At 41.5% G+C, this 15338-nt stretch overlaps 1 protein-coding gene across 13 annotated transcripts in view; it reads left to right on the top strand.

Annotated features, from left to right (window-relative positions):
- BPTF (bromodomain PHD finger transcription factor) overlaps nt 1-15338 on the top strand; it is a 178824-nt gene that overhangs the window by 157662 nt on the left and 5824 nt on the right. For 10 of the 13 annotated variants that reach the window (XM_066386496.1, XM_066386495.1, XM_066386492.1 and 7 more), the window contains 4 exons: nt 2747-2920; nt 3675-3867; nt 5350-5434; nt 13823-14009. In XM_066386496.1, coding sequence (XP_066242593.1) covers nt 2747-2920; nt 3675-3867; nt 5350-5434; nt 13823-14009 — 639 coding nt within the window. The remainder of the gene's footprint in view (nt 1-2746; nt 2921-3674; nt 3868-5349; nt 5435-13822; nt 14010-15338) is intronic. The other 3 variants (XM_066386499.1, XM_066386497.1, XM_066386490.1) reach the window with 1 other exon arrangement.

The following is a 15338-nucleotide window of genomic DNA, read 5'->3' as shown; positions in this document are numbered from 1 at the left end:
AATAGCATTTCATCTCTGGTCATGCAACTCTTATTCTTAACTTTGACACTAGCAAGTAAAAATTTTATTTCCTATGTTCATGATTCGTGTTTCTCTTTCATATTCTTTTCTGTCAAAAACAAGCTTTCTGTTGCTCCTTGGCTTTCTCCTCTTATTTCTGGATTAACTCCAAATATCAATCAGTAATTCTACTTGGACAAGGAGTTGTACTGCTGTTGCTGCCGAGCTCTGAGCATCCTGTGTAGAAACTGTTCACAGCCCTGACCATCAAATTCTAGAGACTTATGTGAATATGAATGGTGCAAGAGGTTTGAGTGGCTTTGAGTTTTTATTATTCAATTATTAGCAAGTCTATGTTTTTTTCTCCTGGAATGATGTGACAACATTATTTTTGTCAAAGTTCCTACTTCTTGGGGAAAAAGAAAAGTACAAAACTGTTCCATTTACCCTCAACTGTTCCATTTATTCCTCAAGTAGGACACTCAAACATTTGATGAACATGGCAGCTGGAAGCTGTTTTTGACAGTTGTGACTTATACTTGGTAATAGATACAAGATGTTAGAAATACTAATGTATAAAGGTAGTTTTGTTTGTTTATTTTTATAAATGTAGTTTTATGTTTAAATCATTATCATTTAACTGTTTAGCTTCCATATTGAACATTATAATGTAGGCTGGCATTTTAAAGTCGGAATTAATCACAGTATTTTTTACAGTACTGAAAAGTTTTTGATTTTGCTAAAAAAAAAAAGATCACTTAGAATTAAGAATGCTGAATGTCTGTCTTACGTGGATGCCTAATCAATTTCTAAAACAAAATTCTCTCTTTAATGATGTTTAAGTTGCAACCTTAAATCTGCTTCGGTGGTGCTATTTAATTTAAATTATAATGTACAAGTGCAAGATCAAAATTTTCTGTTGGTTGACTTAGCTCTGTGTTGAATTAAACACAGATCAGTTTAGGCATCTTCACTTTTCATTGTCTTACTCTATTGGAAATTATACATAATGTAAAAAGTGGAGCCCTAGCAACTGATTTTTCCTTCAGTCTAATACAAGTGTGCCTCCCTTTAAGCAAAAGATACTAAATGACTCGTAGAACAAAACAGAATGTGTTTTACTCTTTACATAAAGTTTTGCTTATGAAATTTCTTTAAATAACAGTCTTTCTCGGCCTGTTTAAAATATTAAAATCACAGAAATTTATTTCATATAATGTTTGAGTTGCATAAAATGAGGCACACATGTTCATACTCATTGTATTGAGACTGCCTCATTATTTTGTGGATATTTCATATTTTTAAGTTTGTCATTTTTAACATTTCAGTATACCTGGTTCATTCACTCCCTGTTTGAGTCGAATGAGATAAAGGGGGTTTCTTAAGGAGTATTATGTAATCTTTTGTATCAGAGTAGGTCGGTTTAAGAATCCAGTGAGAGTGACTAAAACTTGAAATTAAGTCCTGAACTTCCGGAACATACAGCCCACCCTCTGGTGAAGGCAACATACAGAAACATGTTGAAGACCCCTGTGGCAGTGAAAATCATGCAAGAGTCATTAATGCAAAAGGAAAAAGTTAGTGGTAATAGGATAAACCACACAAATGTGTATTACTCCTTAATGTTCATAAAGTTCATGAAGCTTGAAGACTACTTCTATTTCTCTAGGTGAACAGATCAAGAAACACTTTGCTAGAACCAGTGGTTTCGGCAAGGCCAATCTGGTTCGCTGTGGTCCATACTAATTCTTTCTGTGACTTTGACATGGTATTTCTACACAGTGCCTGTCACCACATTTAGATACACTGTGTGTTTGTCATAGAGACACTTTCCATTTTGTCATTTGATACTTTATATTACAGAAGCCTTGAGGCTTAACTGTATGTGACAGGCTCACAGTTACTACACACTCACATTTTCCCACCTTGCCTAATACTGTAGAACCTCTCGCCATTTTGGATAACTCTCTTTACAGCACTCTGCACTGTTTATCCCTGGTTTTGAATTGAAGCAGCTCCTTACAGTTAGCTCCTTACAGTTAATTAACCTGGCCACTCTCCACATTGTCACACATACATTAACTGAAAAATTGGCCCATGTCATTATCTGTCACAATTAGATTAAATTCCAATGTTTATTTAGAAAACTTGGTAGAAATTGAATCACTACATGTATCTTTTTAGTTTTCTTCTTCATATCATATTTTGATCCTCTATCGTCTACATCTGGCTGACCTGCATGTTCCTTCCAGTGTAACTTCTACTTGGTGTTTGCGCTTTGCTTTGTTTTCCCATTTAAATTGTGAGATACATTTTCAAACCTATCTAAGGAATAGCCTTGATTTTGAAATGGCTTCTGTGGCATAGGTTTGACAGATGTAAGTCTTTGATTCTTTGGCTTTGGTTTTTGTGCCTGTTACAGTTTCACACACATTCATTAAGAGGCAGACATTACCATCAATGTGTTCTTTATTTTTTAAAATTCCAGTACGTTTATAAAGACCCATATTTCACTCAACAGTGTGTTTGTTGAAATTGATGTGAGTGACTTTATGTTTTCACATTTGATACAGAGTCAGATGCTATAGTTTGCCAGGGGTAGAATGGTCGGATTCAGGATGTTTAGCTGTCTTCATTGCAGAAAGTTATCCTGTAAGAAAGTGAATCAGGACAGGAAAGACAGATTTAAGTATCATGCCGCTCAAAATGACAATTACATTGTCATTTTCATTGTGAACACTTTTAGGTTCTATATTGGCTGTGATCTTTGTACTAACTGGTATCATGGAGAATGTGTTGGCATCACAGAAAAGGAGGCTAAGAAAATGGATGTGTACATCTGTAATGATTGTAAACGGGCACAAGAGGGCAGCAGTGAGGAATTGTACTGTATCTGCAGAACACCTTATGATGAGTCACAGTGAGTTCCAATAAGAGCATCATATTTAATAATTTAGGAAGCCAAATTGCTCTGACTGGTTACTTATTTATTTTAAAATAAAAAGCAAGATATTTTCTGCATAAATTTTACACTTACATTACAATTTCCTTTCCAGTATTTTTTTCTCTTCTTCCCTCTTTACCTCCCCTTCAAAATTTATGTTGCTTCATAGTGAATGTTTGAGATTCATTGGGAAAATATGGTTTAATGGTAGACTTGATTCTTCAATATGTAATATAGAAATTAATCAGATTAAAATAGCTTGACTTGTTTGGACTTCGTCAGTGTTTGAAATGGCGCTTTCTTGTAGGTTAGGAAAATACTAATTTGGATACCAGCTCTGAGACTCTGTTTTTAGCTTATAGGATTTTGAACTCCCAGTTGGGTGGCCAATATCAGCTTCCCATATGATAGGGTACTTGTTGAAAGTTTTTTGGCTTTATTTTGTTTTGAGCTTTAAAGTCAATTAAAATGCTTTCCATTTTTTCTTTGTATTGGTTCTCTAGTATTATACAGTGTTTTTAATAAACTTTTAATGCTTATATTTAACATCAGAAATACTAAATTAACACATAGGAATGTCAATCTTCAAAAGTATTAAACGATTATAATACTAAATCTATTTTATGTCCCAGGGTTAGAATATTTTCAGGTGCATGTTTTTTTAAAGTAAGTTATAAGTAATATGATCCCATCTGTTTTTGAACTCACATTTCCATTTCGGACCTTGCAGATTTTATATTGGCTGTGATCGGTGTCAGAATTGGTACCATGGGCGCTGCGTTGGCATCTTGCAGAGTGAGGCAGAGCTCATTGATGAGTATGTCTGTCCACAGTGCCAGTCAACCGAGGATGCCATGACAGTGCTCACACCACTAACAGAGAAAGACTATGAGGGTTTGAAGAGGGTGCTGCGTTCTTTACAGGTGAGAAGCTAGTCTATATGGTAATTTGAAGGTGAAATGCCCCCGTGTGAAATTTTTCCCCATTGATTTGGGGGCAGTGGGTGGGGGAAGGGAGGGAGGGAGAGCAAAAGAGAGAGAGAGAAAGAAGCACCAACTCATTGTTCCACTTAGTTGTTCCCTTTTAGTTGTATACTGGTTGGTTGCTTCTCCTGTGTGCCCTGACTGGGGGTTGAACCTTCAACCTTGCAGCACTGGGATGATGCTCTATCCACTGAACAACCTGGCCAGGACCATGACTCAGTTTTTAACCTAAATTTTATTTTTAAAGAAAACTTTATTGGCCTGACCTGTGGTGGCACAGTGGATAAAGAATCAACCTGGAACACTGAGGTTCCTGGTTCAAAACCCCGGGCTTGCTGGTCAAGGCGCATATGGGAGTTGATGCTTCCTGCTCTACCCCCCCGTTCCCTCTCTTATCTAAAATGAATAAATAAATAAAAATTTTAAGCCTGACCAGACAGTGGCACAGTGGATAGAGCATCAGACTGGGATGCAGAAGACCCAGGTTCAAGACCCCGAGGTCGCCAGCTTGACCGAGGGCTCATCTGGTTTGAAGAAAAAGCTCACCAGCTTGAGCCCAAGGTCACTGGCTCAAGCAAGGGTTACTTGGTCTGCTGAAGACCCGCGGTCAAGGCACATATGAGATAGCAATCAATGAACAATTAAGGTGTTGCAGTGTACAATGAAAAACTAATGATTGATGCTTCTCGTCTCTCTCCATTCCTGTCTATCCTTCTCTCTGACTCTCTCTGTCTCTGTAAAAAAAAAAAATTTTTTTTAAAGAAAAAGCTTGACCCCACTACCATAGATTGAAAAACATTCTGATTAAATTCTAGTGAGATATAAATGCTTATCTAAGGATTTGAGCTAAAGCCTTACCTCCCTCAGTAGAAATCAAAAGGAGGCAGATATGGTTTATAAGATCAGCAGATACTAGAGATGTAGTCAAGATATATGTGCTTGAGTGACACTTTCTCCTGTCCCAGTCTGTCAGGAGAATGGAAAGAACTGAAAGGAGAACAGTAGTCTCAGTGTGTGGTTGAATGTTATCTGCTCTCACAGCTCTGCCACCTCCTTAGTCAGCAGTGGTGACCATTCGGCACTTGGAAACACCTCCACACCCACAGATATGATTGCAGTGCCAACATTGCTCAGTTGGAACATCATCAGGCCAACTTTCTTGACTCCTAAGCTAGTGTTCCCTCGTGCCCCCCCCCCCCAATGCCAGGGTCCTCAGACAATCCTTTGGAAACTATTATTAAAGAGTGTGCCCATCTGAGATAACTTTTGACTAGAGCAAAAATCATCTCAGTATAAACTATTATCTATCCATTTAAGACATTTGGAGTTTAAGAGTTGATTGATGCAGTAACTGCAAGGAAAATGGAAGTTGATTAGTATTTTCACCTGACATTAAGAATGGCTTTTTTGTTTGAATTGTAGGCTCATAAGATGGCCTGGCCCTTCTTGGAACCAGTGGATCCTAATGATGCACCAGATTATTACGGTGTCATTAAGGAACCTATGGGTAAGTACTTGAGTTGAATATAGAGTTTTTTTAGAAGTCTCAGCAGATATTTCATTTATTATCCATAAGATTAATATGTCAGGAGGGTATGTTGAGTACATTTGATGGGAGTAGAAATTGGTCTGATAACTTGTTGGATAAATAAGAATTATGTATTGTTTTAAGTGTGCATACCCTTGGATCCAGCAGCTTCATTTCTAGAATTTACATGTGCACAATATGCTGTTCATCACTGCAGTGTTTAAACTTGCAAAGATACTGGAATTGAAATGCATAGCCGTAGGGAAGTAGCTAAATCAAGTGATACATAAGAAGGGTATAAAACAAAACAAAAAAGAAGGGTATCATGCAGCCATACAAAAGAATACGTGGGTTGGGCTCTGTCTGAGCCTCTCATCCTATCTTTTCCTCATCTTTCCCTGAAGGAGAGGGATTTTATGGACCCCCCAGTAGAGATCCAAGAGAAAATGGCCTCATTTACTGGGGGGAAAAAGGGTAGTAAGTTTAAGTTAAAAGTAATTGTATTAAGATGGAAAACTCTAGGCCCTGGCTGGTTGGCTAAGCGGTAGAGCGTTGGCCTGGCGTGCGGGGGACCCAGGTTCGATTCCCGGCCAGGGCACAAAGGAGAGGCGCCCATTTGCTTCTCCACCCCCCCCCCTTCCTCTCTGTCTCTCTCTTCCCCTCCTGCAGCCAGGGCTCCATTGGAGCAAAGATGGCCTGGGCACTGGGGATGGCTCCTTGGCCTCTGCCCCAGGCGCTAGAGTGGCTCTGGTCGCGGCAGAGCGACGCCCCCAGAGGGGCAGAGCATCACCCCCTGGTGGGCAGAGCATCGCCCCTGGTGGGCGTGCTGGGTGGATCCCGGTCGGGTGCATGCGGGAGTCTGTCTGACTGTCTCTCCCCATTTCCAGCTTCAGGGGGGAAAAAAAAAGGATGGAAAACTCTAATGATTATATTAAAAATAGTTTATATGGAAATAAATTATAAAAATTACAACATTCATAAAAGCTTCCAAAACTGCTAAAGAATTAGCTCCAGCTAATTCTTTAATGAAAAATGTATTCCAAAGCCAGCAAAGCATTTTATAAATGTGAAGTGCTTTAATATATTGGAAAGTTGCTAAGTGAGTTCTTGAAAGTTCTCATCACAAGAAAAAAATATTATAACTTTGTGATGATGGATGTTAATTAATCTGATGGTGGTGATTTTACAGTACATACAAATATCAAATCATTATGTTGTACACCTAAAACTAATACACTGTTATATGTCAACTATATCTCAGTTTTTAAAAAAAATTGTTCTTAATACAAGTGAGGGAGGGGTATACAGTGGTTTGTTGTTTTGGGGGTTTTTTTTTGTTTGTTTTTTTTAGAGAGGAGAGGGAGAGACAGAGAGAGAGAGACAGAGAGAGAGAGAGAAGGGGGGGAGGAGCAGGAAGCATCAACTCCCATATGTGCCTTGACCAGGCAAACCCAGGGTTTCGAACCGGCGACCTCAGCATTTCCAGGTCGACGCTTTATCCACTGCGCCACCACACGTCAGGCTGTTTTTGGTTTTTTTAAATTTCTTAAAAATGTGTTATAGTTGGCTGTTTAATTTTTTAAAATATTTATTTATTGCCTGACCAGGCAGTGGCGCAGTGGATAGAGTATTGGACTGGGATGCGGAAGGAACCAGGTTCAAGACCCCGAGGTTCCCAGCTTGAGCACAGGCTCATCTGGCTTGAGCAAAAGCCCACCAGCTTGGACCCAAGGTCACTGGCTCGAGCAAGGGGTTACTCGGTCTGCTGAAGGCCCGTGGTAAAGGCACATATGAGAAAGCAATCGATGAACAACTAAGGTGTCGCAACGAAAAACTGATGATTGATGCTTCTCATCTCTCTCCGTTCCTGACTGTCTATCCCTCTCTCTGTCTCTCTCTCTCTCTGTCCTTGTTTAAAAAAAAAAAAAAAAATTATTGAATTTAGCAAGAGAGGAAGGGAGATACAGAGACAGGAATATCAATCTGTTCCTATATGTGCCCTGGCTTGGGATCAAACTGTAACCTCCATACTTTCTAACTAACTGAGCTATCCACCCAGGGATTTTTTTTTTTAATTTATTGATTGATTTTAGAGAGAGAGGAAGAGATGGAGAGAGAGTGAGACAAAAACATTAATCTGTTTCTGTATGTGTCCTGACCATATTGAACCAGCAACCCCTGCACATTGGAAGCTGCTCTAACCAACTGAGCCATTCAGCCAGGGCTGAAAATGTTTGTTTAACGGAAAGGATTTATATTGGGTGACAGCCTTTTTTTGTTTGTTTGTTTTTTCACTATTCATTTTAGAGAAAGAGAGAGAAATATCAATTTGATGTTTCACTTATTTATACACTTATTGGTTGATTCTTGTATGTGCCTTGACCTGGTATTGAACCTACAACTTTGGTGTATTAGAACAATACTCTAACCAACTGAGCTACCTAGCCAGGGCATAACTTTTTAAAAGACGGAAACATGAAGAAAAGATAATGAGGGCTAGCTAAAAGTATTTTTGAAAAAAACAACATAGCCTGACCAGGCGGTGGCACAGTGGATAGAGCATCGGACTGGGATGTGGAGGACCCAGGTTCAAAGCCCCAAGGTCACCAGCTTGAGTGCGGGTTTATCCGGCTTGAGCGCAGACTCAACAGATTGAGCACAGGGTTGCTGGCTTGAAGCCCAGGGTAATTGGCTGGAGCAAGGGGTCACTCCCTCAGCAGTCGACCCCCACCCTCCTGTCAAAGCACATATGAGAAAGCAATCACTGAACAACTAAGGAGACAAGGAGCGCAGCGATGAATTGACATTTCTCATCTCCCTTCCTGCCTGTCTATCCCTCTTTCTGTCTCTTTCTCTCAATTCTTGTCATACATACACAAAAAAAAGAAAAGAAAAAACATAAATAAGTAGGTGTTACATCTCTTATTCTGATGTTGAGATAGAAGTAATTTTTCTATGCATATCTGATTCATAAAATCTGCTTTACATAGGTAGGTAGGTAGTAATTCTTCTTCTAAAAATTTACAGGTTAATTGTAAAATTTTAGGGAATTAAGAAAAGATAAAATGCATCTTTCATCTTTTCCTCATTAAATTCCATTACATTTTCAGTGTGTTAAAATTGAGATTATGGCCCTGGCCGGTTGCCTCAGTGGAGAGCGTCGGGTTCGATTCCCGGCCAGGGCACACAGGAGAAGCACCCATCTGCTTCTCCACCCTTCCGCCTCTCCTTCCTCTCTGTCTCTCTCTTCCCCTCCTGCAGCCGAGGCTCCACTGGAGCAAAGATGGCCCGGGCGCTGGGGATGGCTCCATGGCCTCTGCCTCAGGCGCTAGAGTGGCTCTGGTCGCAACAGAGCAATGCCCTGGATGGGCAGAGCATCGCCCCCTGGTGGGCATGCTGGGTGGATTCCTGTTGGGCGCATGCGGCAGGCAGTCTTTCTCTCTGCCTCCCCACTTCTCACTTTCTCACTTCAAAAAATAAAATAATAGGCCCTGGCCGGTTAGCTCAGTGGTAGAGCGTCGGCCTGGCGTGCAGGAGTCCTGGGTTTGATTGCCGGCTAGGGCACACAGGAGAAGCGCCCATCTGCTTCTCCACCCCTCCTCCTCTCCTTCTTCTCTCTCTCTCTCTTCCCCTTCCGCAGCCAAGGTTCCATTGGAGCAAAAGTTGGCCCAGACGCTGAGGATGGCTCTATGGCCTGTGCTTCAGGCGCTAGAATGGCTCTGGTTGCACCAGAGTGACGCCCCAGATGGGCAGAGCATTGCCCCCTGGTGGGCGTGCTGGGTGGATCCCGGTCAGGCGCATGTGGGAATCTGTCTGACTGCCTCCCCATTTCCAACTTCAGATAAATAAATAGATAAAAATTTAAAAATATTTTACTGTCTGACAGACATCTTCCTGTGTCATTATCTTTTTTTTTTTTTTTTTTTTTTACAGAGATAGAGAGAGTCAGAGAGAGGGATAGATAGGGACAGACAGACAGGAATGGAGAGAGATGAGAAGCATCAATCATCAGTTTTTCGTTGCGACACCTTAGTTGTTCATTGATTGCTTTCTCATATGTGCCTGGGCCTTCAGCAGACCGAGTAACCCCTTGCTCGAGCCAGCGACCTTGGATCCAAGCTGGTGAGCTTTGCTCAAACCACATGAGCCCGCACACAAGCTGGTGACCTCAGGGTCTTGAACCTGGGTCCGACGCTCTATCCACTGCGCCATCGCCTGATCAGGCCCTGTGTCATTATCTTCAAGAACATGATTTTAATGGCTTTACATAGCTTGTAAATTTAATATACCTTATTTTAATCATAATTATTTTCTTCAAGAGCTAGACTGTTTTTTCTATCTTTCTTTTTTTACCCAAGTAAACACCATCTTTTCTAAGTATGTACATAATGGTTATATAGATCTCTATGATATACTCTTGAAAGAAAAATAGAAGTTACACAATAATATCTAAGGGTTTTTTATTCTTCTTTTTTTAAGTGAAAGAAGAGGAAATATAGAGACAGGCTTGCACATGTGCCCCGACCAGGATCTACCTGGCAGCCCCTGTCTGGGGCTGATGCTCTGCCCATTTGGGGCCGTGCTCGCAACTGACCCATTTTTAGCACCTAAGGTGGAGGCTCCACAGAGCCATCCTTAGTGTCCGGGGTTGATGCACTCGAACCAATCAAGCCATGGCTGTGGGACGAGAAGAGAAAGGGAAGGGGGAAGGGGACAGGTGGAGAAGCAGATGGTTGCTTCTCCTGTGTGCCCTGACTAGGAATCACACCTGGGACATCCACACACCAAACTAATGCTTTACCACTGAGCCAACTGACCAGGGCCAATACCTAGGTTTTTGGAGTGAACAATTATGTATTTTCTATGGGTATTTAAATATCTTTAAAATATCTAGAAAAGTACATAAGAAATGTCTGGAAAGATATGGACTCACTTGAAAATTGTTGTTTCTTTTGGGAATATGAGGGAACCAACAAGATCAGCAGCTTATAACATACTTTGTAAACTTGTCATACCTTTCTCACATCAGCTGTGGTAAGACGTACATCATTTTAAATTATATAAAATTAGGATGATTTTAATCACTACCCCACCCCCTGGTTAATGGAGTTTTTGGTTGTGTACAGTTTATGCTACTATAAACAACACTTATGTGAACATCTTTGTTCATACATCGGCCTGCACTTGTTTATTTTCTTAGGAAAAGTTCCTAGAATTAGAGTCTCTGGGCCAGAGGAAATATTTACTTTTTAGGCTTTTGGTAAATATTTTTAAATTGCACTTCAGCAAATTGAACAGTGTCCACTAATAGTGTGCATCTGTCGCCTTCTCTCTATACAGGGGTCCCCGAACTTTTTTCACAGGGGGCCAGTTCACTGTCCCTCAGACCGTTGGAGGGCCGGACTATAAAAAAAACTATGAACAGGCCCTGGCTGGTTGGCTCAGTGGTAGAGCGTCAGCCTGGCGTGCGGGAGTCCCAGGTTCGATTCCCAGCCAGGGCACATAGGAGAAGTGCCCATCTGCTTCTCCACGCCTCCCCCTCTCTTTCCTCTCTGTCTCTCTCTTCCCCTCCCGCAGCCAAGGCTCCATTGGAGCAAGGTTGGCCCGGGCGCTGAGGATGGCTCTATGGCCTCTGCCTCAGGCACTAGAATGGCTCTGGTTGCGGCAGAGCGACGCCCCGGATGGGCAGAGCATCGCCTCCTGGTGGGCATGCCAGGTGGATCCCGGTCAGGTGTATGCGGGAGTCTGTCTGACTGCCTCCCCGTTTCCAGCTTCAGAAAAACACAAAAAGGAAAAAAAAACAACTATGAACAAATCCCTATGCACACTGCACATATCTTATTTTAAAGTAAAAAAACAAAACGGGAACAAATACAATATTTAAAATAAAGAACAAGTAGGCCCTGGCCGGTTGGCTCAGCGGTAGAGCGTCGGCCTGGCGTGCAGGGGACCTGGGTTCGATTCCCGGCCAGGGCACATAGGAGAGGCGTCCATTTGCTTCTCCACCCCCCCCCCTTCCTCTCTGTCTCTCTCTTCCCCTCCCACAGCCAAGGCTCCATTGGAGCTAAGATGGCCCGGGCACTGGGGATGGCTCCTTGGCCTCTGCCCCAGGCGCTAGAGTGGCTCTGGTCGCGGCAGAGCGACGCCCCCAGAGGGGCAGAGCATCACCCCCTGGTGGGCAAAGCTTCGCCCCTGGTGGGCGTGCCGGGTGGATCCCTGTTGGGCGCATGCGAGAGTCTGTCTGACTGTCTCTCCCCATCTCCAGCTTCAGAAAAAGAAAAAAAAAAAAAACAAGTAAATTTAAATCAACAAACTGACCAGTATTTCAATGGGAACTATGGGCCTGCTTTAGGCTAATGAGATGGTCAATGTCCGGTTCCATATTTGTCACTGCTAGTTGTAACAAGTGATATGACGCGCTTCTGGAGTCGTGACATGTGCGTCCTGCGTCACCAAAAGTAGTACTATATGTGAGCGCTGCCGCCACATAACTGTACTCCACTGACCACCAATGAAAGAGGTGCCCCTTCCAGAAGTGCGGCGGGAGCTGTATTAATGGCCTCAGGGGGCCACATGCAGCCGCGGTCTGTAGTTTGGGGACCCCTGCTCTGTACTCTTGAAAACACTGATTATTATTGTTTTTCAGGGAAAATATTTTTATTTGAAAATACTTGTTTTGACTAATATGTTTGGTATATAAATGCAGGTGTTAAAGAGGTTTAGAAAAGAAACTATAAAATTGGCTGCCACTCTTTCTCCCCCTTATAGAGACAACCTCTCTGTTAATAAGTTGACATTATAATTTTCAATCTTGCCAATCTGGACAAAGAAAGTGGTTATTTGAGTTTGCATGATCTTAATAAATACTAATGTATATACTGTTTGAACATTTTCCTTTGTGTTTTTTTTTAATTGTTTTTTAATGAGAGGAGGAGAGGCAGATACCTGCATGCACCCCAAGTGGGATCCACCTGGCAAGCCCACTAGGGGGCAGTGCTCTGCACATCTGGGGCTGTTGATCCATTGCTCAGCAAGGGAGCCATTTTTTAGCTCTTGAGGCAGAGGCCACAGAGCCATCCTCAGTGTTCAGGGTCAACTCACTGGAACCAATTGAGCCGTGGCTGCGAGAGAGGAAGAGAGAGAGAGGGAGAGGGAGAGGGAGAGAGGAGGAGAGGTGGACAGGTGGATAAGCAAATGGTTGCTTTTCCTGTGTGCCCTGACCTGATATTAAACCCAAGATGTCCACATGTCGGGCCAATGCTCTATTACTCATCCAGCTGGCCAGGGCCTGTTTGAACATTTTCTCTGTGGGTTTCCTATTTGTGTATTTTTTTGCCCATTTATCTTAAGATATTCCTGTAGTTGTTATTGTTATTTAAGGGCTATCTGTATGGTAAGGACATATAAATGCTTTATAGTGATTTTGATGTGGCCATATGATAGTTTTTAACATTTTTGGATTCAAATTTATTAAGCATTAGAAAATCTACCTCTAGAGTTGTGCCCTTAGTCTTTTTCCCTGCCTAAATTTGTCAGTACTCTTTTAAGTTATACTTATATAGTAGGAATCCTGAAATGTCTAAGCACTGCTCACATACTTTATTAAAACAGTCAGGCTGTAACTACCCAGCACCTAAGTACAAGAATGATAATAGCCTGGTGTGATGTGTTAAGTGTTTACTTTTTCACTACCCGCACAGATTAGATGTGCCCAGGTCATGCTTGGAATAATAATCCGTCGGACTCGTAGGTGCACTTTGACAGTTGTCCTTGTTTGCGTGTTTACCTGCCAGTACAGATGGGAACTTCCAGAGGCATGCGTGCGTGGGTGTGAACATGGAACATAAAATTTGCTGTTTTAACTGTTTATATGCACAATTTAGTGACTAGTTACATATATAATGTTTTGTGTTTTAGTAATTTTTATGGTTTTCAGTTTTGCCCTAAACACCTAAATTATTTCAGTTTATAATGTGAGGTAGAATTTTTCCTTCAGATATATAGTTAGTTTCCCCAACCCAATTATTTATGAATTCTTTCTTCCTCTACTTATTTGAAATGACATCCTCAACATATATGAAATTCTTATGCTTACTATAGTTAGGGATGTTCCTGTTTTGGATTCTGTCCCATTAATGTTTGTGTCATCCTACATAGTGCCAGACTATTCATTATCACAGCTTTGTAATAGTTTTACTGTCTGATGGATTAAATTTTCTCTTGTTGCTTTTGTTTTTCACATGTTTCTTAGATAGTCTTGAATGTCTGTTTTTTGACTGAACTTCTTGTTAGTCAGGACTGTGGAGCCATATTCACATTGGAACAACCTTAAAGCTTTGAAAACGTTTTACATTTCATGTTTTTAAGATCTGGCCACCATGGAAGAAAGAATACAAAGACGATATTATGAAAAACTGACGGAATTTGTGGCAGATATGACCAAAATTTTTGATAACTGTCGTTACTACAATCCAAGTGACTCCCCTTTTTACCAGTGTGCAGAAGTTCTTGAATCGTTCTTTGTACAAAAATTGAAAGGATTCAAGGCTAGCAGGTGAGCAAATGTGTTCTGTGTTCTGAATTGATTCGGCTCTTCAAACTCTGTATACTTCTAAGGAGTCAACCAGTACAGTTTATGATAAACTTGACCTTAAATCAAGAATCCTTATAATAAAATAAAAGACTAGCATGATGATATACTGTCAAGGACAAGAGGACAGGCTCAATAGTAAGAAATTGCTGAATCTATTTGTTATCTGCTTAGAATTAAAGTCATTTTTAAAAATAAAATATTTATCAAACGTTTACAGATTGTAGGATGCTCTCTTAAATGTGCATGCATAGATAGTGGTAAGACAGTGCTCTTACAGAAGTATAAAAGTGACATTCTTTTGCAAACCACTGTAATCCCAATGAAAAAAAATTTTTTTTTTCTGAAATGAGAAGTAGGAGGCAGACAGACTCCCGCACGCGCCTGACCGAGATCCACCTAGCAAGCTCACCAGGGGGCAATGCTTGGCCCATCTGAGCCGTTGCTCCGTTGGACCTGGAGTCATTCTAGCACCTGAGGCAGAGGCCATGGAGCTGTCCTCAGCGCCCAGGCCAACTTTGCTCCAATGGAGCCTTGGCTATGGGAGGAGAAAAGAGAGACAAAGAGGAAAGGGAAGGGGAGGGGTGGAGAAGTAAATGGGCGCTTCTCCTGTGTTTTTGTGCCCTGGCCAGGAATTGAACCTGGGATATCTACAAGCCAGGCTGACGCTCTACTGCTGGGCCAACCAACCAGGGCCCTAGTGATTTTTTTTTTAATTAAAAATTAAAATTAAAAGTGTTCTATAGGGCAGAGGAAGGGGAAGACTATGAAAGAGGAATGGAAGTACTTTCTCCTTAATTTATGTTTGCTATATCTTTTAAATCATAAAGTGTTTTCTTTTTTTGTGGGCAAAACTGTAGAGTTGAAATCCATAGATCTGTCCTTTGAACCTTGAGTACATAAAAGTCCTGAACAACTTTGCGTGATGTTCAGGAAGTTTGCTTTTGTTGCTTTTGTTTCTGACCTCAGCCCCTCTTCTCCAGCCCACAGCTCGCTCCCTCCCTCCCTTCCTTCCCTCCTTCCTTTTTTCCAACAGATGCTTGTCTTCCATTACTGTAGTAGCTCCTGCCCCTTCATAGACCCTGAGATGTATTATTCATTGTTTCCCCTTCAGCAGCCCAGAGTTTGACTGTCCCTATTCAGTTGGGTAGAACTTGCCTGGCTTGGGACCTGAGAATTTTCTAATGAACTCCTGAGGTCCTCTGTATATCAGTGTATGAGAACAGTGCTATACATAGTAATTTTCCTTCAAAGTCTGTAGGGGTGTTTTTTGTCTCTCTCCTTTTCCTGTAG

The sequence above is a fragment of the Saccopteryx leptura genome, chromosome 5, assembly GCF_036850995.1.
Source record: "Saccopteryx leptura isolate mSacLep1 chromosome 5, mSacLep1_pri_phased_curated, whole genome shotgun sequence".
In the NCBI taxonomy this organism is placed as follows: Eukaryota; Metazoa; Chordata; class Mammalia; order Chiroptera; family Emballonuridae; genus Saccopteryx; species Saccopteryx leptura.
The sequence above is the reverse complement of the archived record's forward strand: the minus strand, read 5'-3'. Positions and strand labels throughout refer to the sequence as shown.